At 42.2% G+C, this 24,374-nt stretch overlaps 1 protein-coding gene across 1 annotated transcript in view; it reads left to right on the plus strand.

Moving 5' to 3' along the window:
- Positions 1–24,374, plus strand: part of LOC102042620 (serine/threonine-protein kinase PAK 3) — an 89,834-nt gene that overhangs the window by 42,857 nt on the left and 22,603 nt on the right. Inside the window, exons 2-7 of the mRNA XM_005419837.3 lie at positions 10,036–10,232; positions 15,391–15,491; positions 19,981–20,134; positions 21,171–21,208; positions 22,431–22,562; positions 23,168–23,330. Of these exons, the coding sequence (XP_005419894.1) occupies positions 10,058–10,232; positions 15,391–15,491; positions 19,981–20,134; positions 21,171–21,208; positions 22,431–22,562; positions 23,168–23,330 (763 nt within the window). The 5' untranslated portion in view covers positions 10,036–10,057. The remainder of the gene's footprint in view (positions 1–10,035; positions 10,233–15,390; positions 15,492–19,980; positions 20,135–21,170; positions 21,209–22,430; positions 22,563–23,167; positions 23,331–24,374) is intronic.

Genomic DNA, 24,374 nt, shown 5'->3' on the forward strand with positions numbered 1-24,374 from the left:
TAGTTGTAGTGAGGACAGGCTGCCTTCTCTCTTGTTGCCTTTCTGGAGAGCTGCACACGTCCTGAGGCAAAAGCAGCTCCTGCCCTGCCTGTGGGGGCCATTGCAGGGAAAAGGGCTGTGCCTCTGTCTCTGCTGAGCACTGTGAGTGTGGCTGGAGTGATGCTAGGCTGGGAGTTCAGAGGGTTGTTGGCACACCTTCTGGAAGTGTGTCAAGCAGAGAATAAACTATGGAAAAGCAGAGAAAGCAACAACACCTGCAGAGAAACCAGGGAAACTGGTCCTTTATTTTTTTTTTTACTCTTCCTTCTTCTTCCAAACTTTTGATTTTTTTTTTTTGTTAATGTAAACAAAATGAAGCACATAATAGGCAAGATGACTAGTGGTTTATTAAAAGCAGCCTTAGTGCACCAGCTGGAGTTCAGTAGGAGTTTAGGCTGCCCAAAAATATGGACTAAAAGACTTTTTAATATATCTTATTTTGATTATGGAAGTCCAAGCAAAAAGAAGCTTCCTTTGATACCCTTTATAAGATAAGAGAGAGAATAGTGATGGGAGCAAACTTTCATCTGCCAAGTTCTCTGATTGCTTTGCCCTGATTGCTGTTTTTTTGCATGGGTGTAGGTGTAGATCAAAACTCTGCTTGAGAGTGGCCAAATTCAATCTCCTGTGCTGGTGGTTTGTAGTGCTGTGAGCCTTTCCTATGCTGCAACAGGACAGGCTGTGTGAATAAAACGTGAGGTGTCTGTCTTGGGACGCTCTGGGTCCATTCTAAGATGATTCTGTGAGGTTGTTGGGTGAATGTTGCTCTGCTGAGTGTAGACAGAGCCTACTGTGTGGTCCTGTGCATGGAACTTGGAGACAAGCCCTGCGCCCAAATGGATCCACACCAGGGAGGCACAGCAGGTGGGGAAGAGCAGATAGGAGGCAGGAGAACATGGTAGAGAGACTCACAAGCTGTCAAAGGCCAGCAGAAGAGCTAACAGTTCAACCTGCACATCCTGAAGCTGTGTTGTCAGAAGAAAGCAGAATATTCCTGACAGCATGAAGTGATGACACACTGGAAGTGTGTCAAGCAGAGAATAAACTATGGAAAAGCAGAGAAAGCAACAACACCTGCAGAGAAACCAGGGAAACTGGTCCTTTATTTTTTTTTTTACTCTTCCTTCTTCTTCCAAACTTTTGATTTTTTTTTTTGTTAATGTAAACAAAATGAAGCACATAATAGGCAAGATGACTAGTGGTTTATTAAAAGCAGCCTTAGTGCACCAGCTGGAGTTCAGTAGGAGTTTAGGCTGCCCAAAAATATGGACTAAAAGACTTTTTAATATATCTTATTTTGATTATGGAAGTCCAAGCAAAAAGAAGCTTCCTTTGATACCCTTTATAAGATAAGAGAGAGAATAGTGATGGGAGCAAACTTTCATCTGCCAAGTTCTCTGATTGCTTTGCCCTGATTGCTGTTTTTTTGCATGGGTGTAGGTGTAGATCAAAACTCTGCTTGAGAGTGGCCAAATTCAATCTCCTGTGCTGGTGGTTTGTAGTGCTGTGAGCCTTTCCTATGCTGCAACAGGACAGGCTGTGTGAATAAAACGTGAGGTGTCTGTCTTGGGACGCTCTGGGTCCATTCTAAGATGATTCTGTGAGGTTGTTGGGTGAATGTTGCTCTGCTGAGTGTAGACAGAGCCTACTGTGTGGTCCTGTGCATGGAACTTGGAGACAAGCCCTGCGCCCAAATGGATCCACACCAGGGAGGCACAGCAGGTGGGGAAGAGCAGATAGGAGGCAGGAGAACATGGTAGAGAGACTCACAAGCTGTCAAAGGCCAGCAGAAGAGCCAACAGTTCAACCTGCACATCCTGAAGCTGTGTTGTCAGAAGAAAGCAGAATATTCCTGACAGCATGAAGTGATGACACAGCCCTTATGTGGTTCCAGATGCATCAGTGTAACAGAGCTTTGTATCTTCTGCAGAAAGGGACATGCAGGATGTGTAAAAGCAAATAATTGCAATGTCACAGCATGATTTTTCCTGGGCATTTCTCATATACAGGTGGAGCATGTGGGGTAGCTTGCTACCTTGCTAGGCTAATGTTGATTCACCTTCCACATGCCTTTACCAGAGAAGATGAGAGAAGGGGTGAAATTTTTGTGCTGACTTGCGACAGTTGGGATCTTTGAATGTAATGAGAGTCTGCTTCCCACCTTATTAATATGAATATTGTCTAGCCCTGGCAGATCAATAATCCAAGGTGCTATTGCACTCTTAAGTGTTTCCATGACAAGGCCCAAATTTGGGTTTTCTGGACCACTTTGGGGCTTTGACTGGTCAGCTAAGTGAGCCACAAGTGTTCAGCTTGAACCTGCCAAAGATCCAGCAGTTTCTTACAGAGCCTTCCTGTGGTGAGGGATTGCTGCCTGTCAGGTGGGTTGGAATCAGACTGGTCCATTTTAATTGTCTGTAGCTTACAGTAAGGGCTGGCATCTCATGCCTGATCTTGGGCAGTGCTTCAAGATTAGCTCCAAGTTGCTGATTCAAATTAGAATTCAAACTGTTTGTCTTGGTTGTTTTTAATCTGAATTAAGTTAATGAAATTTTTATTGAGGCAGTTGTGATGTTGGTGTCACTGTTAAGTAGCTTGTCTTTGTTTACATTTGAGTCCTCCTGGAGAACAAAAGTGAACCTGAGGCCTCAGATCTGAACTAAGAATAATAATGTCCATATAGAGAATTATTTCAGTCTGTCTGCAATGGTTTAAATCTGCATTTCGTTTCACATAGTCTCTTCGTGTGTAGACAAAGGCAAAGGATGCAATCCTGTGGAATGTGGGATATTTGAGAGGCACAGTTGATTTTGAGACATCTTTTCCAGCTTTGTGGAGCCCTTCAGCTGTGTAAATAAAAAGCAAAACAGGGAGTGGAGGGGTTTTTTTTTTGTTGTTTTTTTCTTGCATATAAATGCCTTTTCTAGGTACTTTTTCATAGATTCTTATCTATCCCAGATAAGAGAACATTTCTCTATCCCAGAGAAATGTTTCCCACTACATTAGAAAAATCTGGTCTGTGGTATCCTTCACTGTTTTTTGCTTTAGCTGCTCCTGGAGTGCCCATTGCTCTGTCAGTCTTTGCATGTCTCCAGATTCAGTAACTTAGAGCACAACCTTTTTGTTTCAAACCATGATTCAAAAACACATGACAAAAATACCCATGTAGCTGTCTGGGTTTGGGTGTGAGTGGATAGAGGTGTTGGTGGCTCTTCCCAAGGCATTCAGGAGAGTGGAAGCTCTCCCCTTGCTCTCTCTGGGTGGCAGAAACATCCTTGTGATCCAGCTGGCTTTTCTGCATCATCAGGGTATGTCCATAGCCTTTTTGTCATATGAAGTAAAGTCACTTTTTCTATCAAAATAATCACCAGTTTACAATGCTGCGAGGTGGTCACTTCTGTAACCTGTAGGAATGTGCTTCCTTTCCTTGCTGTGCTGGATCATGTGTCATTACTGAATGCCTGGACAAGCTTTAATGGGGAAAGCTGTTTCCCTGCTGCTCACCCTCTGTGCACACACACTTCTTCCCCTCCCAGGTCATGCAACCATCCCAAAGCTCAATCAGTTTAGTAAGTGGCCAGGATTCCAGCAGGAGCGCAATTTGAATGGATTGCTTTTGTTTTGATGTGATCAAAAAACACCCACAAAGAAAATATTTTGGGCTAGGGGTGTTCTCCAGCAGGGTGGAGAGGAATTCTCTCCAGTTTTTCTTTCATAGTGTCCTGCAGCTATGCTGAAGCCTCGGCACCCTTGTTCATGTTATCTCACATTAGGCACTGGTTAAGCACAGCCCTTAAATACGCACCTAACTTTAAACATTGCTGGCTTTACTATGCAAAAATAATCCTGTTTTGCTTTTTTGGGGCCATGGTCTGAACACAGCCACAGCTTTGTACAGAAGGGGAAAGTGAGAAAACCTGAGCAAGCCCAAATACTAGTTGCACTTGGAAGAGTGAAGCTGTGTGAGGAGTGGGAGCAGGTCGGGGGTGCTGGGAGTCTGCAGAGCAGCAGCTTCAGCAGTGGGAAGAGATGCTTAAAGTGGGTGTGCTGAGGGGGGGGGGGGTCAGAGATGAAAGCCAGATGTATTTTGTAAAGTGTTGCCTGTGGTTGCATTGGCAGTATGCAGAGAAAGAGTTGAAGAGTTGTGGAAAGAAATGTAGTCAGGTAGGTTATGTGTTTGAAGAGGGGAGATGGATCCTTGAAGGACCTGAACTGAGAATGCTGTCGAATGCTAATTGAGCAAGGAGGAAAGTATATTTTCAGGTTATTTCCATCAGTTGTGACAAGCTCCACTGTTTAATTCCCAGCTCTTAGCAATTAAACTTGGTGATTCAAGGTCCAGACAAAGGATGTAATAATTTAAATTCTAAGAAATGTTTAGTTAAAAGCATTAAATTCACAGCTACTGCATGAATATATTTTCTGTATTCATTGACATTCTTTATTCATTATTGCTACAAGTACACTGTCAAAAGGGAATTTTAAACCAATACTAGTAAGTCACTATGTAAAACTCTTAATGCTGCAATTCCTAACAGAAGTTTGTTTATCCCATCTCAGAATGGATGTTTCCATTTCAAATACTTGGGACCAAGGTAGTTTTACTGGGATACAACCTGAATTCAAATTGTGCCCTCCACACAGAGAGCTTCTTATTAACAGCTAGTTCAGAGGCCAAAAGTTGCTTGTAGCAAGTACAGAGGATAACTTCTGAATAAATGAATATATTGGAGGGAATCATAAGCTGCTTACAGGGTGTTTGCAAACAGGAACAGAGAGTACATTCATCAAAGAAATTACTCAGTTTGAATAATTTGTTCAGCTCAGAGCATGTTTACCTGGCTGTGAGGGGAATGGGGAAGTTTAATTGGCAAATGTTTGTATTGTGCTTTGAGACAGTTGTATGAAAGGGAAGCGTTCTTGTTGTTTCTAGGGTTATAATTCCTTCTGTAGCTTGTGTGAATGCAGCCTTCAGGGTTGTGTAAAGAAGGGATGCAGTGGTTGTTTTGCACCATGTGCATGTGAGGGAGGTCCTACAAAAGATGTCTTCACTTCAGAGGGCACCCTGGCTGTGTCTGCCCTGCCTGCAGAGCCAGCTCCACACACCTGCACAGACTGCAGGCACCCAAGGGTGGAAGCAGCTGAGCACAGACTGCCCTGGAGGTGTTACAGACCCTGAGTACCCAGACAGAATCGTCTCTGCTTCAGCTGATGCTGAATATGGCCACTTTTTATCAAAAAGCCCTCAGTATTGTATTTTAACTTATCCAAGTTTTACAGAGAAGACAGTAAGCATCTTCCACAAAAGTAATGAAATCATCACTGTATCTGTTCTGTCCAACTCACTGTCTGCTCTTTAAAGGAGCTGTAAGAAAACTGTAAGTAAACATGCAGATGTAGGAAAGCAGATACAGGCCTGAACTGGGCTGGGAAATACTCTGTTAATACCTGAACAGAGTGTCTCAGTACTCAATATCTAGAGAGAATCCTTCTCAGTTACATCACCATTGATTTTTGGAAATGGATAAGTGTCACTGGGAGCAAAATTTGGCCCATACAACTAAGTAATAAATATCTTTTTGCAGGAAGTGTATTTATAAACAAAGAGTGAGCCTTGGATCTTCAGGTTACATTTGCAAAGCTGCTGCCTGAAAGTTGGCATGGTTCCTTCCAGTCAAGTGATCTTGGAGACAGTTTTGCTGCATCACAAGCTGCAGTAGTATCTCTGAGGCTTTGGAAAGGAACACCAGTATGTCTGCAAACAGGATACTATTTGTGAGTTTTAATTGGAACCAGTCATGTTTGAAGGATGCAGACTTTGAAATAGCAGGGCTAACCTAAGAAAGCCATTCAAGATCTATCCACAGTGTTCCCCAGATAAACAGGGGTGAAAAGCTTACTGAGATCAAGGCCCAGCATGAGATTCTGCTCTGAACTTGAACTGAATTGAACAAATCTTTTGTGTGTATATTATGTTTTGAAGACATTTGAGTGCTTCAAATATCTTCCTTCCTCTTCTGCCTAGCTTGTCAAGGACTAGATGCAGAAATATTATGAGACAGGCTTTTGCAAAGGGGAATTGAGTCACAGAGAAGCTGAATGCCATATATTTAAAGTCAATGTTTGTCTTCTCACTTAACAAAACTGGTGATTAGAAAAGGTAAGGAGGAAAGAAATGGATGTTGGGTCATCTTCTATAACCCTATAATAGTTATGCAGAAGCAACTGACCTGGCTGAGAATTTAATTTTAACTTTTGCCATTTGGCTGGGAAACTCTAGCTAACACACTCAAATGCACTGTTGTATTTTGGTACAACGCTGTCTCTTTAAATAGGCAGTGACAGGATTTTTCTCTGGAAGTAGGTAGTTGTTGGTTACCTGTCCTCTTTGTTGCAGAAGTGTGATTATCTTACAAATTCCTTTTAAAAAGGTTACCAGCACAGCCTTGGTTGCACTAATGGGGTCCTTGAGGACTGAGATGAGGAAAATCCTGTTGATTGTGCGCTCCATTGTCTTGGTGAGCCCCAGCTGGCCTCTCCAGAAGCTGTCCCTGCTGACAGCCTGGGTGTCTCTCATGGCCCTCGTGGGTATGGTCAAGTGCTCTGGTAGCTGTGTTGTGTCAGCTTACAAACCAGCACAACCCTACCAAAAAAACTCCACACCCCAAAACTGCCAAGCAATTAAAAAATGCCTGAAGAAAAAAGGGAAGTAACACCGGAATTTGATGGACTGAATAAATGGATGTGCCATAGTAATTTCCAATAGACAGAAAGTGTTTTGATGGACTTAGTCAGAAGAAGACTAGCAGGACCAAGGACTTGTATAATGACAGGAAAACCTGGCCCCAGAATAGAGTATAACTTGAGCTATCTGTAGTTGGCATTCCTCTGCAATGTAAATCTTGAGAGTTTTCCCAACTGAATAGATTTTATTGCCCCTCCATTCATTACAGGTTTTCTCTAAGTTTGGGTTGGAGTAAATCAGTACAAAACACTTAAAATATGAAGTCTTACATGACAGTGGATGTTCTTTGTAATGATGCAGTGGTACATGAAAAATCTCAAAACTGGAATTAATGGAAAGCAGATAGATTCCTCTGGTCAGGAAAACCATGAATCTTAAGTCTTTTGGTGTGTATTGCTTTGTGGTTTGCTTTAGTCTTGATTTAGACCAGCTTTAGAAAGTCATTATCAGCCGTTAAACCTTCCAGGCTATCTTCCCCTGCATTTTTTTTCCTGGTTTAGAAGTGAATAAAAGAGCTTTGTACAGTTCTTGAAACTGAGCCTGAAACAGCTCTGAACAAAATATAGTGTTCCTTTCAAAATCTTGGAAATAATTACATCATAGGCAAATTGGGCCAGAAACTGTTAATAGTATTCTTTGTGGGATGAAATCCCATGGGAGGACTTATTTCAGCAGAATGGCATTGTTTACAAATAGATGCAGTGACAGGTACAGTTGTCCCGTTCTGAGGGACAACTGAAACTGTGGCCTATAATGGACTTCTCAACATAACTGTCTTGCTTTTGATAACAAGCTGAAAATGTGCCTTGGTGCTCCTGTAGTCACCTTCACACTGATCATCCTGGGAGGGAAGATGTATTTGGCACTGGAAAGCTATTTGTACGTGGCTTAAAGAGAAAATAAAAGCACTACTTGCATAAGCTCCTGGTCTTTGAGAATTGTTGGAGATACAGAGAGCTGTGTCCAGATGTCTCTGCTGGGCTTCATAAGCCAGGAACTCTGCCCAGAAACCTGGGCATGTTGGACCTTCTCTACAGCAGGATAACAAACACAGCACGTGTGGATCTCCCTGTACCATACAGTGGTTTTCATTACTGGCTCCCCCCAGACACATTCCTTACTAGAAAACCTTCTGCATTTCAGGATGGAAATCACAAAGATTAGTAAGTAATATTAACTGTTTGACCTCAATCTACAAAAGCATTTAGTTCTCTAGGTAAGTAGGCTAGTCTGTACTTGAAAACTACACTGGCACAGGCTCTGGTCTGGGCACAGTTACAACTGTTTCTGAGTGATAGAAAGCACTTTACTGGCTGTGTATGTGCTTCTACAGGAGGGTGAGCTGTGTTCCTCCATCACCAGAGCACATCTTTACCTGGACAGTGGGACTGTGTGAGCAGGGCCTTCTCTTGGGAACCAGACACATGCTGGGGACCATGGTTTTTCTGAAGGATCACTTTTCTTTCCCAGATGGTGTGGTTCAAATGACAGACACATCTTTCTCTCTGACAGCTGCCTCCAATACATTACTCCATTAGTTACAAGTGTGTGATGTTTTCCATGCTTTTAAACCTGAAGGCAAAGCTTTAGAGAGCAGCAGCTGGTCAATGGCTGCCTGTGGTTCAGTGTTAGCTGCAGTTACAGGTGGAGGTGAGCTGCCCCATGGTGCAGGGGAGGTCTGACACAGGGTGAGCCTCTCATAGACATCCTCTTTGGATGGTGAACACCCATTGATCTACCAGCAGAGCAATTGTTTGAATCTCCCTAATTTGCTGCAGAAGGTCAGGTCACTAATTTAACACAAACCTGTTGAAGGCAGCTGGGAAGGTGCTCATTCACCTCCCCTGATGGAGGTGAGCAGCTGGGGTTAGGAGCAGCTTCAAGTGTGTGTTTGTGAATCAGGACCTTCAGGATCAGTGCTCCATGATGTCTGTACTGGGGAGAGGACTGGGATGTAGCTGTAGCTAGAGTTTTCAGCTGTATGACCTTGGGATGGGTCTGTGGGATCCCATGGAGATGTAGATATTTGGGCACAGATGCAAACTAGAGGTGTCATGGTATATTTCATTTGTTGTTCTTTCCAGTGGACTGGTGGTTTGAATCTCAAATCTGGCTTTTTGGGATTTAATTTAGATTAAATTAAAAATGCAAGTCCAGTAATTTAAAAAAAATGTGTGGTAATTTAAACAAAGACTAAAATACACATGTCATGAAAAACAGTCTAAAGTGAACATCTCTAAATGTTTCAGTTGATCATTTAGCTTTTACTTGTAAGATAACATCAGTTAAGGCAATGTGGATTTCATTATTTCCTTTTAATGTACCACCCATAAATCTGGCAAAATTACAGTTATATCAAAATAAATATGATTGTTGAAAATAATAATCTCTGTTCTAATTAAAAAAAAAAAAAAAAAGCAACCTAAGACCAACCATGGAACCCCAAAAACTCTCAACTATGTCAGCTTTACCTGACCAAAGGAAGAGCAGCTGGAGCTTCAGGACCTCTCTGTGTGACAGTTGCCGTGTTTGGTTGATAGTTCTGGAAAAAAACCCTACATCCTCCATAGCTGAAAAACAAGTTTTTTCCCTTTAAATTTAAGAGAGTAGCTGATGAGGGCAATGGCTTGTGTTACCTGTGAATCAGCATGAGGAGAGATCCAGAACACATTCACAGTGATGTGCATGTACCTTCTGTAAAAGGAGCCACATTGATTTTAAAGGATGGAAGACAAGGTGCCCATAGAATCGTAATGTTTAAAAAGTATAACCCACATCACTTCTAATCTGTCTGAAATTATACTCTATTTTTGAGTCTTAAAACAGTTAATTTTATGAAGTGTTGCTGGCTACCCATATCCCCTCAACGAGGACCTTGTTTCTTACATAATAAAAAACGATTGACTGTGATGCCAGGTAGTTTCAGTAAGTCATTTAACTTTTGCTTTGGAAGTCTGTTTGAGAGGAAAATTTGGATTGCAAACAAGTACAGGGAAATAGTTGTAAATAAAAACTGCAAAAATGTATAACAGAGATAAAGAAAAATCTGTATTTTAATGGTAATACTTTGATTTTTTAGGAATTAGCCACTCAGTTTATTTACAGCAACCAGCAGCAACCTTATTCAGAGCAGCCTTCTAACAGAGAGATTTTCTCATGCCACTAGAAAGCTTTTCCTGCCCTCTTTCCTACCCAAGGCACCAGCCTTGGCATCCTCCCTTGACAGGCATGTTTTGTGCTGTGCTTTGCAGGAGGCTGTGAGGGCTGCTGAAGATGTCAGATAGTCTGGATATTGAAGAGAAACCTCCAGCTCCACCGTTGAGAATGAACAGCAACAATCGCGATTCTTCAGCATTAAACCACAGCTCCAAACCGCTCCCCATGGCCCCCGAGGAGAAGAACAAGAAAGCCAGGCTGCGCTCCATCTTCCCAGGAGGAGGGGATAAAAGTAAAGTATCAGCACTGCAGATGGGGGCTCCTCTGGGCTTTCTGGTGGTCATTGGGTTTTGTGTTTATTTTCTGTCTGTTTCCTTTCTGTTTCAGTTGCAGGCCATGGTACCAAAGCCTTCTGTTCCAATTGCTCTAGAAACACATTTCAAAAGAGGAGGAGGTGTTCAGTCAGTTACTTTCTTGTCTATGAAAAGACACTAAAATGTGCACACATTGTGCAACTTGCCTTTTAAAAATAACTTTATAGTTATACTGGGGAATCCTTTCCTTTGGATTTTGCTTTGCATTAGCAGTAAATACAGAGATGAGGATGTGAAAATACATTCACAGAAGTGACAGGGCAATACGCCTGACACTTTGGGATTTTTTAATACACTTATATTCCAAGAACAGGAACAAAGCTCTTCTTGCTTGTTCCTTTTGCAGTGAAAGTGGATACAGAATGGCTTGGTTTATAACCTGTAGGTGTGGATGCAGCCAGAGAGTCTTTTAAACATGCAGCAAACAGCATTTCCTTTGCATTCTTTGAAATGCATTTGTAGAAGGGACTGTGTTTTGAGTTAGCTTATTTACAGGTTTAAGGGAAGGGATCTTCTTTATTTCTAGTGCCATGGGAACTGATGGGCTGCACCTGCAGGGCTGATGTCACTGCAAGGCCACTCTTGATTATCTTTGGAGGGTTGGGGTCCCTGGGGGATGTTCCTGATGATGGAAACAAAGTAAATGTCAATCTGGGGATGTGCAGGTCAGCCAATCTCACCTTGGTCCTTGGGAAGGTGGTAGAGAAAATCCTTCTGGAAACCATTTTCATGCAAATGAAGGATAAGAACGTGGTCAGGAATAGTCAGCATGGATTTGTGGAGGGGAATTCATGCTGAACTATACTGACAGCCTTTTACCTTGAAGTGACAGCCTTGGTGGTGAAGGTAGAGCAGTGGTTGTTACTTCTGCTTTAGAACAGTATATAAGTGTACAGTGAGGTAGACTGAAAACTGGCTGAAATGCTGGGCTCAGAGGTTGTGGTCAGCAGCATGAAGTCCAGCTGGATTTCAGGAGTGATTCTGTTTTCAGTGTTCCCCCAAGGAGAGCTCAGAACTATTGAACTGTGGTCATTCCCTTGGAGCTCCAGCTTACCTGTGCTGCCCTATTCATGAGGCTTCATAAGGTTGTGTGGAGCAGCTGGAGATAGTCTGGCATTCAAAACTCCTCATAGGTAGTAGAAGGCATGGTGACGATCCCATTGCTCCCCTCAGCCATGGGCAATCCTGATGACTTCTCTGATGTGAGGACTGTAACTGGATGGGGCCCATTTCTTAGGCAGACCTGGCTGGTTCACTCTGCAGATTGTTCCCCCAAATGTCCCCTTCTGGGAAAAAAATTAATTTTCAATTGATTCTTTTTAAAGGCCAAAATGAAGGTTTCTCCCAGCTTGCTTAATTCCTGGAAAGACTTGGATCACTTCTTCCCCTAAGTGCTAGCAGGATGGCATTATCCCTTTCCAAGGAAGCACTTCTTAATGAGGAGATGCTGTGTAAAATGCACGCAGAGAAGGGGAGACCCAGAAACAACCCCTCCTGGAAATGATCAGTGACATTAAAAATGTAATTAACTACCAGTCAGAGCAATCTTAGGGAACATACAAGTGTCATGATTTTAAATGCGACTGTGAGGAAAAGTCAGGTAAGATTTATAGGTTAATTTTGTGAGGTGAAATAATAAATGGGGGAAGTTTAGCTTGACTGGCCAAGTCCCTTGAGGTAGTTTCACTGCAGAGTTGGTTTGTGGGTCAGAGTATCAGCTGGTCTGTGTGTGCTTCATAGACTCTGTGACACATTTTTGACACTCCTGCTTATAAAACAGAAGGTGATTGATATGTCTGCTGTCATCTAGTACAGTGCTTTGCAGCATCACTATGTTAAATCCATAGTTCCTCACTGGTGCAAGTCACTAGAATGTGAAGAAAATACCATGGCAGGGTATTTCTGCCTGAACCTGCAGGAGCTTTGTTGTCTTTCATTTGCTCACCAGACAGGAGGGATGTGAGGATGGATATGGTACAGTGTGTTCTCTCCAAGGCTGTGGTGTGTGTCAGAACTGCTGTGCCTGGGCACCAGGAATCTTCTGCAGTCCCTCCCCTGCTGGAGTGCAGCATTTTCAGTTACAGTTTGAGCACTTGTGTTTAAAACCTTGTTTTGGCAAGCCACTGATGGCACTGTGGAGCCCTTCTGTGGATCTGCAGTTGAAATAAGCCATTTAGGCAGTAGTGTCCTGCCCCTTCCCATAACACCTGACCTCCTCATGTTCCTTGTGTAGCTCCTCTCACTCCCATCTCTGGGCTTAGGTACCCCAATTCCTGAGGACAGGAAGCCAAGGCAGGCAACTGAAATAAGTTTCCAATGTCATGCAGGCAATTTGTGCGGAATAAGGAGCTGAACTTGTTCTGCTGGACCTGTGAAATTGGCCTTCCTGCCTCAGAGATCATCATGGTGGTGGGAGCCACAGTGGAGTACAGCAGTGGTGCTTCATTCAGCAGAGGTGTTACCTCAGCAGAAATGACTTGGTTCTTCCACTCGTTTGATACAGGCTTGTTCTTTCATTAAACCCCCTGTGATGCTGTGAAATAAATTCACTCTGTGTGCACACTGGGGGCTCCATGAGGGCACTGTAGAGCATTCAGCCTAAAGAAGTCAGGAGGAGGCTGAGCTGCGCAGCTCACATGCCTTTGTCCATCCGTGTTGAGTTCCTGGATGGATGATGCCACTTCCATTGAAGCTGCTTTAGACTTGGCTGCAGAGGGGAGCAGAGTCTGGCCTTTAGGCATCTGGTCACCTCCTGTACAGAAAAACCAGAAAAGAGGGAAGGAGAAAAACTCAGCAGAGTAAAGATCAATGGAGGAAGAAAAGAGGACAAAGCTACAGGAGGAGCAGGTTAGGAAGGAGGATGGGAGGACAAGTGTGAGAGGCAGTGGAAGGAAGAGGGAATGGAGGAAAGAGCAAAGTGAGTTGAAGAGGAGGTGAGCAAACAGGAAGGCATAAGCATGAGGTCAAACCCTTTCTCTCTCTCTGAGAAAAGCTCCTACTTAGCTGAGTCACATTTTTCTCCCAAACAACTGCTCTTTTAATGTATTGGTGATGATGGTGATGCAGACTGTGGAAAACAGAGCAATCTTTCCTTGTTCTATTTTAACCTGTCATAGGTGCTGAGGTGGTGTGGAGGCCATACCTCATGGCTAACTTTGTGCAGCAGGAGTGTATTGTGGAGGGCATTTACAAGAAAATCAAACAGGAATGTTCAGTACAAACCTCTTGCATCCAGTGAGTCAGGTGCTTCAAAAAAGTCATGTCTTTCCATATCATTTTGCCAGCTTGTGTGAAAATAGGAATTATATGATTTGCAGAGCCCAGACAGAAACATTGACATTTTTACACTGGGAATAGGTGAGGGTGTAGTAAAGAGATGTTTAATTCTGTAATTCATTTATAGTGTATCAGCATGTGGACCATAGGTGTTACATCACAGGTCCATGAAGCAAATGAGCCAGATGTTGGGGAATGAGCTGGATTGCTTGTCCTCTGGCAGGAGAATCCTAGAATGGACAAATACTGCTTTTGGTGGAACATTTTTGTATAATCCCTTATTTTACTTCTAGATTTGACTGCTGCTTTGAACTGAATTTGATAGTCCCTAAATGTAATTTTTGCTGCAATAGTTTGCAAATGATGAGGTAGAGGAAGCCAGTTTTGTTATCTACACACAGATGACATCTTCTAGCTGGCAACGTCTGTCCTGAAAATTAAACAACATCATCTTAGTGATAAAAGAAGGGGAAAGCCTTTGCATTTGTATTTTATATATTGCTGCCATCTTTACTGAATGCTAAATGAAAATATTTCATCAGTGAACAATGTGTAATGGTGTGCAGCACAGGTAAAAGGTGACAATTATTTAATGGGGATAAATGCAGCAACGCAGAGAAAGGATTAGAAGCATTCCAAATAGACTCTAAGGACAAAGAGCAGAGCATCTTTATCTTAAAGGAGGCTGTAAGGTAGGATAAGAAATATGCAAATAGAGGCCTTGTGGAGCTACTGCCTGAGCAAAGACAAACTTGGACTGGGAGGGCTGCTGGTACATAGTGAGTCCAGCCTTGGATGAGACCCCTAGATGGACTATGGATCTGGCAAACATAATATTAAAACACTGCAGGAAAGTGAAGACAGCTTCCCTCAGCCTTTATTCCATCATTCTTTATCAGGGTCAGTAAAACTGGGCTGAAGTGACATTTGTCAGTAGTCAGAAGTGCAGGAGATGGATGACCACAGGGAATGTTACTTTCAGAAGGTTGTAAAGAGGGAGGGAGATGAGAAGCAAATGCAGGTTGACTGACATTCAAGTCTGCCTGCTTAAGTAAGATACTCCACACTCTGGGAATACTGGTGGAGTGATTTAAAAAGAAAAAAAAATCTGGATGCTAATAAAACCTGCATTTTATGATCATATGTCTTAGTTAATTGAGAGCTCAAAGCTTTTCCAAAGACATTTATGGGATTCTGTTGCTGGGCAGATTCTGTCTTTCCTGAAGCAGAGCTGCTGTTTCAGCCTTTTAGTTGGAAGAGGAGTCACCGCATAAGCTGCTGGTTTTAACAGAACCTGTAGGAAAAAAATGGTTATCTGAAAAAGCCTCTCCTCTGATTTGGCTGATTTTGAAATGGACTCAAATCATGTTGGTGAACAGACACACATACACATGTTGGAGAGCAAGCACACATGGTGTGTCCTGTGTGATTTACTTCTGCAGGAACCCACCAAGTCAAATAGGAGTTAGTTTCTAGATATGAAAACTCAATTTAAAAAACAACTGAAAATAGAAATCATACTGGTTTAGAGATAGCCTAAGAAGACTACTTCATGAATAGCTTGCTTTGGCAGCAGTCACATTGGCTGAAAGAAAAACAAAATAAAATAGCACCTTGTAGACCTTCCCTAAGAGGGGTTGACAGGCATTGTGTTAACCTAGGTCTGTTTCTCAAGTTGGATGGATGTTAATTGATTTGTTTTCCACTTTTAAAGTACTATTTTGAGCACACCTGATTGTTAAAAGTTTTAAATGAAAAGCTGTTCAGAAAATAAGTGCTTGTTAACATTTTTGCCTCCAGCCAACAAGAAGAAAGAGAAGGAACGTCCTGAGATCTCTCTTCCTTCAGACTTTGAGCACACCATTCATGTGGGATTTGATGCCGTCACTGGAGAATTCACAGTGAGTAACTGCTGTATTTCATGCTTACCAGAACTTCTAGTTTCTTGATGGTAAAATAACCTCCTATTGCCAGAAACATCAGATCACAGCAGCCAGGCTGTGAAGAAAGAGACTTTTATTTGTTGGGCTTAGGATTTGGAGTTAAACTTGTGATTCAGGCTGCCTTTTTTTTTTTTCTCCAAGAATTGTCAGCAGAGTGTCTGTGGGAAATGAAAATTAGGAAGAATGTAGGTGTATGCTTTTACCAGTCCCCCAAGCTGCTACAAGGGTTGGTTATTCAGTGTCTTTGGGAAAACATAAAAAGCCCCCCCCACATGCATAGTAGACAACCAGCCTCAAGTGCAAAGTCCAGCTCTCTGCAGGTAACCCTTGGAAGCACTCAGAAAGCTGCAGCACTGTGGAAGTCCATTCATTTTAATTTAGGGTTAGGGTTCTTGAATATCTATGAAATGTTGGGAAAAATGAATCTGATGGAAGCTCTTTGATGTGTGCAGGGGGCTTTAGAGCATTTTTTCTCTGATTACTAGTAGGATACTGAAACCATTGTTCCTTGAAGCTGAGATGGCAGTGAGCTTACCTTTTGTTAAGCTGTGGAGGTGAGAGGGAACATTAGCAACTCTGCTGCCACCAGTAATGCCCCATGAGCTGAGTGGTCAGACTGAGTAATCACCATTGTGGACTGTGCTAGTGCTGACTGGCTGCATACACCAAATAGGATGGGACAAATCATTTGCCTGGACAAAGGATGGCTGATTGTCAGAATTTGAGCCCTAAATGTGATTTGTTCATAATTTTCTACTTTGATTGCTACTTTTGTTTCACAAAGACGTTTCAGAAAGCTGGAAACTTTCTGTGTCCTACAGTAGCAGTTGCAACAATAGGAATAACAGTAGAAGAAAAAAGACACATTTAATTACAGCATGTCTTCAAAAGAGTAGTGAAATTGGATTATCCTTAGTAATTAGGAAATACAGCTACATTTAAAATAAATGGACTAGTTAATTAGGATTTTTAAAATAGATGTCATAAAATCTTCAAATTTTATTCTGTGCCAAACCCTAGGGCTTGACTAAATGCATGTTTAAAAAGCCCAGATGTGGTCATTTTTGATCAGAAGCTTTGCATAAAGCTTTTAAAATTGTGTTTTCCCTGCTGTCTATCCTGATTTTTCCTTTTTTTTTCCTTTCTTTCTTTCCCTGTAGCCACTTTATTGTTCAGATTAATCTTCAGTGCCATTCTCCTTATCTTCATATCATATTATGTTACTTTATGCTTTTGTTTCTCTCCTTTTTGTGTTAGCATCACTTCTTGTCTTTCTTCACCTTCCCACTTTCCTTTTTCTTCCCACTGGACATTCAGCTGTTCTTATTCTATATCTGTTCTTCCTTTCAGCCCTCTACCTTTATTTCTATCCTGTGTTTGAGACTTTTTCTTCTGACTCCAGGCAAACACAATGGGTCACACTCATTTTCTCTCATAATCTGACTGGTGGCCAGGGTCCTGGTTAGTTCATGTCCCTGCTAGCTGGAGCAGAAAGGAGAGACATCAGGCTTAACATACTTCAGTTTTAAGCACAAGCACTCACTATCTGTATTTCAGGATCAAGGTTTGGATAATTTTGAATGTTGTTATTACCTACCAGTGTTTCAAAATAGTCTCTAGCATCAGAGACCTTTTGGGTTTTCTCGCTGTCAGATGCCACTAACACAAAGCAAATCAATTCTACATGGCTAAATAGATCCAGCTTTGTTGTTGTAGCACAGTTTCTTTTTAAATACCTTTTTCCCTTTCCAAACAGTGGCCGTGAGATGTCTGCTGGTTTGCAATTATACTTGTTCCTGAAGTGTGGAAGTGCAGTGCTGCAGTCTGAGAAAACTGCAACCAATTCAAAACTAACCAAAGGGACAGTGACTTCCCATGCACAGCTTGCCAGCACAGGGCTTAATGCTGTAGTCCTCAGTGGAGTCCAACACCAATCAAAGGAAGGGAATTTTTGCACCATTGAGAACTAGACATTGGTCCCAGCTAATGCCAGATGCAGGCATTACATTACACAGTACATTAGGCACGTTTGGTTTGTCCCAACCTGGATAGAACCTGTGTATCAGCTGGGTAGTCACGTGGTTAGTACATCCTGCAAAGGGACTGCCACTAGCCCATTCCATGTTCTGATATTCCCACTGTCTAGTGGTCACACTGTCTGCCTCTTTCAAAAGTTTGGAAGTGCCATGGGAGTGTCCAGTCAATGTGCAAACGAATGGGGTTTTTTGTTTTGAATTACTGCAGGTGTCATGCCAGTAGTGCCTGCTCTCCTGGTTATATGCAATGCATTGGGCCATTTTCTGACACCAAACAATTGCCCCAGCTGCATCCCTTGATTGCTCTTAGATGCATCCTAATGCACAGTTGCATGGACTCCTGAGTTCTGGCTTTCAGGCTTCAGCACCAACCTGTGTTGTCCATCATGAAAAAATATTGCATCTCCATTTCACTGTGCTTGGAGCAACCACATTTGCTAAGAAATAGGGTTTTTAAAGCAGAGAATAAAATTGGTTGGAATTGTTGGGTGGGAGCATGTTGCTAGAGCTCTATGTTCCTTTATTTGAAAAAGGATTTGCATTTTCTGAATGAAGGGCAGCGTGGTTAGCAGGCCTTTGGGATGTGTTTTTTGTAAGGCATGCATGTTTGAAACCATTTCCTCATGCCCAACCTAGAAGAAAATGTGATTACCCACCAAACTTTCAAAGCTTCTAGATTATGACATTAGTAAGTGGGAAAAGTTGTGGCTGTAGATCCAAAGAAGTTGCACGTTCCTAATCTAATCAAGCATTTCTTTCCAATTGTCCTGATTTTCAGTCTGACACACACAGATTGTTTGTGTTGTGGCAATTCACAGCCTCCCAGATTTCACAATCTGACTTTGACCATCTGCTCTCTTCACTGGTCAAATGGTGATCTCAGGGCTGGAGAACACCCAAGCCTGGAAAAAACTTTTATAGAGCCATTCAGAAATGGTAATCTGGCTTCAAAACTAGTCAAACAGCAAAAGCCCAGATCCTTCTCTTTTTTTTTTTTTTTTGTTTAGTTTTAAATTGACAGGGGAAAGCACATGTAAATTTTTCTAGTCTACTGCCATTAATTCTCAGGAATGTATTTTTATGAGGAGAGAAAAACTGTTTAAAAGTGAAAGGAGGGGGAATGATGCTTCCAAACTTTGAAACAGTTGTGATTTTTCTGTTTTCCTAAATCTGCCTTCCTGTAGTCTGTCTACCACCTGATCTATTTGGTATCCACTTCGTAATTCCCATTTGAGATGGGACTTGCCCATTCTAGCCCATTGGTTTCCTCCTCCCACCACCTTCTGAGTTTTCCCACATTCTGTTTTAACTTTCTTTTCTTTCTTTATTTACGTCCATTACAGCCAGATCTCTATGGCTCACAGATGTGCCCAGGGAAGCTCCCAGAGGTGCGTCACAGGCCCCAAATGCTTCTTTGAGATGTCATAGCACTGCAGCAGCAGGTTGATGTGTGTGCAGTAGATTTGTTGCTTGGCTTTTCCCACTTTTTTTTCATCAATCCTAAATTTTGGAGGCCCATGTCACACATTGTTTTGTGGACAATTTCTTAGAAGAAGAAGCTATATGGAAGTAGATTGGGGTGGCACGTTTTTCCTTCAGTGAGCCCTGCAATTCGCTGGTCAATGTCAGCTGTGCAGTAAAGGGGGAAATGACATGCTGGAATTATCCTGGATAACTGAAGCAAGTTCTCATCAATAGAATTTCAGTGTAGAGCTGGGGCTTTTAGTGATTGGATCGATTTTCAAATTCCACCTCACCCATAAGATCTCCAAGAATTCATCCAAAGCTTTGGATGAACTCTCAGCCTGTTTTATGAATCCTTGGTTTCTGTATGTTTGCAGTAGAAAATCTAGAGACATCCTTTGCAGCTGTGGTATACCTCAGTGTCATGATTTTAAGAGCTGAAAGGCAGATTCTTTACCCTGCAGTGTTCCCTAGTGTACTGAAAATTAGTTGTATCAGGGTGGGGTTTACCTTTGAATCGGACAGCAGTGATCATTTCAGCAAAATGTGTTTGCATTCCTAAGCATGAAAAGTCCAGTGTAAAGCTCCTAAAAAACATTGGTGTTGTGCACCAATAGAGAATAGTCTTGTTATGTCTGCCCTGAATCACCAGGCAAACAAGCTAAAGCCTTAAATCATTATTCCATGGAAAAGCAGAGTTGATTTCCAGAGAAGTTTCATCCCCTTTTTTTCCTTTCACAGTCATTACTTTATTTTTATAAAGTTGGGTCCTGGTTTTAGCTAGATTTTTGATAGAGGAGAAATGATTGCATCTAATTTTAATTGTAAGGTGTCAATCAAAATTTCTGCAAGTAATCTTACAGCAAGCATGGGATCTTGCTAAAGATCTGTGAGGCTGCAGATTTTAAATACTCTAAACCCACTTTGTTTCCACTCGACATCTACAGGGCATTCCAGAGCAGTGGGCAAGGCTACTACAGACCTCCAACATAACAAAACTGGAGCAGAAGAAGAACCCACAGGCTGTTCTAGATGTTCTCAAATTTTATGATTCAAAAGAAACAGTTAACAACCAGAAATACATGAGCTTTACATCAGGAGGTAAGTTGATGTCTCCCAACAGGGGAGGTCAGGCTCCAAAATGAATCAGAGTAAAGTTCAACATTCAAGTTGTGAGGAGGCACCCTGAGCCAATTCTTCATTGTGGAATACTCCAGAAATTAATTCCATTTCTCCTCCCCCCCCCCCCCCCCCCAACATTATTAAAATGGTGACCTTGCTTTGTTGCAGGTTTTTAGAACTAACCAAGATTTTGTAAAAAAAAATGCCATTAAGGTGGCATTAGTTTGGTAGAGTACCTGTCAACAGCTTCAGCTAAAAAAGGGGGTGTCAGTAGCCAACATGGTGCAGGCAGCATTTGGAGTGTCACCTGCTGGGGTTCCATTTCCTCCACAGGATGGCCTGTGGCAGTGGAGTCTGTCATTTCCTCAGTTTGAAGGTTCAACCGAGACAACTTCCAAAATGCAGAAGCTTCTCAGAAGTCCTTGTAAAAACTGTGCACTTATCTCCAGAATTGAGAGAAAGCATCTTTTTTCCCCAAATTTCATAATTAAAGGATTTGACTAATTTGATGCTTACTGTGTGCTAAAATAGCAACTTCCTTTGTGATGAAATGCAGACTTCATAACAATTCATGTGTGCTCCTGAACCCAGGAGCTGTTCTCATGCTTTGTCAGAATGGGGCTGCCATGGCTAAGGTGGGTTTTGAGGAAGTTTTTCTCTGGAAATGTTGTCAGCAAGCTAATGAGAATGAATGCATGCAATTAATTTAAAAAAAAACAGGAAGAAAAGGAGAAAAAGCTGCTTTAGCTCTTGGGTGGAATAGAAGCATTGACAGTTAAAGAACAGTTTGTATTTTCTTGACTAAATTTCTATTTACTTCATTTACTAGCAAACAGGCCAAAAAATAGACAGAGTCTGGAACTTTGTCCTGTTCTCTTCCTTGGTGTTGCTCCTGAAGGGATGGTGTGAAAGAAAAACAATCTCTGTTTGGGTTGACTTGTTCTGTGGGATTCCCCAAAACAGCCAGGATTTTTTTCCTAACAGCATCTGGTTCATTCTCCTTTGCTCATTGCAGATAAAAGCGCCCATGGATACATAGAAGCCCATCCCTCGGTGAGTGGGAAAGTAACCTTTGATGTTCTTCATGTTTAAGAATTGTGGAGCAAGCCATGAGCTTTCCCTGGCTGATTTAGGATTTTCCATTTGAGTGCTTTTTAAAAAGGCGAAAGTCTGGTTTAGCAGACAGAAGATTGCTGGTTTTATCCATGGCGTATATCATTCACAACAATATGCAGCACCACCTAATGAGCCCATTTAAATTTTGTTTTAAAAATTTAGAATGCCATTTCTATCGAGTTTCAGATTTCTCCTTAGTACAGCTGGATATATAACTGAATATAAATAAGGTTATAATTGATATGTAACTCACTGGAAGCATTGAAGGAAAGTTTTAAATAACCATCCACTCTAATTAATGCTGGATTGCAATAGCAATCCCAGAGATGTAGAAGTGACATACACATTAATACTGACCAAATTTATTAGGGTTATTGTTTGTGAATTAAATAGCAAGTGACTGAATGAGGATTTGGCTTTTATTTTAAAGTGTTAAGCAGCTTCATGTGAGGTTTGTGATTACACAGCCAACTGTGTATAATGAAATGAAAATCATCTTTAAATATTCGCACTTCAGATTTTCAATCAATGCCACTTCCCTTGTCTTTAATAAAACACACTTCTCAGAGGAAGTGTGGTGTTCACCAGAGCAGAGGAAGCCTTCCCAGTAGCTTTTCCAGTGGATATGGACACCTTGGCAGGTGCTGTAGTATTTTTGTCTAGCAGACAGAGGCAGCAGTGAGACAAGTCAGCATGACAGCTTTCCAAAATTACCAACTCAGTTCTCCCTGTTTGCTGTGGGCTTCCCTTACTGCTATTTCCACTGGACCAAAGGGATGGCATTTTAAAGAGAGTGATAGTCAGATGTGAATATGTTGAATGGTGCCTTTGATTTGCATCAGTTCTCCTACTGGCCTGTTGTAGCTTTAAAGCAGTTGGTAAAAACTTCAGAAGGTGCATTTTCATTTTTTTGTTTCACCAGCAAATTTGGGATGACATGATATAACCCCCTGCCTCTGAGCAGCAGGTGGGACTGGTGGAGTTCAGTGCACCTGTTCCTTTAAGTGTTGTGCTGAGTTTAGCTCAGAACTTGCGCCCATAGGAGCAAGTGCATGTCTAGATTGGCCTCTGATGTCTGGGAAGAGTGAGGGTGTAGAGACTGTCAGAGCTTCAAAGTGCCAGGATAGAGACTGTTACTCACAGTACTGTCTGTCCACAGAGCACAAAAACAGCATCAGAACCTCCTCTGGCTCCCTCTGTGTCTGAAGAAGAGGATGAAGATGATGAAGAGGAGGAAGATGACAATGAACCTCCGCCTGTTATCGCCCCACGGCCTGAACACACAAAATCAGTAAGTGCCAGCTTTGTTAGGTCTGTGTTTGGTGCAGTGCAGAGCTGCAAGTTTGTGACCAGACAGCACTCAAGGGGCTGAAGGTGCTTGGGTTGAAGTCCTGTCAGTGGCACAGAGCTTCACTCCAGCCACTGACACTGGGAAATTCGGGTTTGAACTTAAACATTCTCATGTCAGTTTCTGGGATTGTGGTGGGAGCCATGGCTTTCTTCTTATATCAGGTCAGAGATACCATCATGTCCTTTAATGCTACAGGTGTGACAGTGAGCCACTTTGTCCAGCTGTACAGGCTCCCTGTCAGCAGCAATAGCAGTCCAAAGATGTAGTTCATGTCCTGGCAAGATACATAGGACACAGTGTCCTCTGGAGGTACCTGCCCCTCTCCATGGACTATATCAGCAAATCCATGAAAACTGAACATGAAGCTGGCCATGAACTTGTAACCTTTCATTTTTGCTTGTTCAGTTTGAGAAGTGGACAGGAAAACCAGTTTTAGAGTCTTGGATGTGGCTGACACGATCTTCCTAAGGGTTTGTACTTGAAATATGATCTAAGGGGGATCTCTGCCAGCCACTTTTCTGACACAAAATAATTTCTTGTCACAGATCTACACCCGCTCTGTTATTGAACCTGCCGCTGCACCAGCACCAGCTAAAGAAGCCACCACTCCCCAGCCTGAAAACTCCAACACAAACACCCTGTACAGAAACACAGACCGGCAGAGAAAAAAGTCCAAGATGACAGATGAGGAGATCCTAGAGAAACTGAGTATGTATTGGGTGTTTTGAGTCTGCCAGAGCAGTGTATTTCCTGCATGTGTCAGCATTAGCTGTACCAAATGTTTCTCACAGTTTAGTGTCACAGAGTCATCAGCACATCTCTTGTGCTTTGAGGCAGCAAGAGAACACTTGGGCTGTTCCTGCTGCCTCTGAGGGCAGCTGGGACTAGGTTGGGTTTGCCTGAGCTTCCTTCTGTGCTTAAGGCAAAAGCAGAGATTGTTTCTGGTTGAGCAAAAGACTGTGACCTAGTGAATGACATAGGAAACTCCTGTGTACTAATGGCCAAATGAAACAGAATGTTTGGGTTCCTAAATTTTCTCTAGACTCCTAACTTCTCATGGTTCATTGGAGTCAAAATACTTTGCAAAAATCTATTGGGTTTTTGTTTGTGGGAGGTTTTTTATTGGTGTGGGATTTTTTACCAGTAGACAGCTGCAGCACTAAGCTGGTCCCTTCAGCCTCAGTGAGCTTTCCTTGAGACAGTAACACATTTTCCAGGTATTCTCTTGCTGTCCTTGTCGTAACTGTTATTGCTCCTCCTACTTCTGCAGTTTGTTTTTGTAAGAATTTTACACTTTTGTCAGTGAGCTCTCCTTTGGAAGGATCATCTGTCATCAGACAACAAGGCACTTTCTCATGGCTAATTCCCAGCCAATTAATACTATTAGAATCCTGACTGTTGGCTCCAACCCCTGTGCACATCATACTCTACTGAAGCACATCAAGCCCTTCCTGATTCTGCAGTGCAACCAATTGAATTTGCTTCTTGCATGTGATAGCTGCCAGTTCAGTGTTCTCAGATTAAATGGTTGGGTTCAGAGCAGAGCCAGGTTATTCTGTGTCTACCATGAATTGTAATGGTAGACACAGAATGTAAAAAAAACAGATTGATCTACACCTCCTTCTGTCAGATCACAAAGCCAATAATGTGTCTTTAATGGAGGCAACTGCTTGTAATATGCAACTGCTTAAACGGAGGCAACTGCTGTGTGGCTGTGGCTTTTTCTCAGTGGTTGCCATTGCTCAACCTTTT

The sequence above is a fragment of the Geospiza fortis genome, unplaced genomic scaffold, assembly GCF_000277835.1.
Source record: "Geospiza fortis unplaced genomic scaffold, GeoFor_1.0 scaffold157, whole genome shotgun sequence".
Classification (NCBI taxonomy): Eukaryota; Metazoa; Chordata; class Aves; order Passeriformes; family Thraupidae; genus Geospiza; species Geospiza fortis.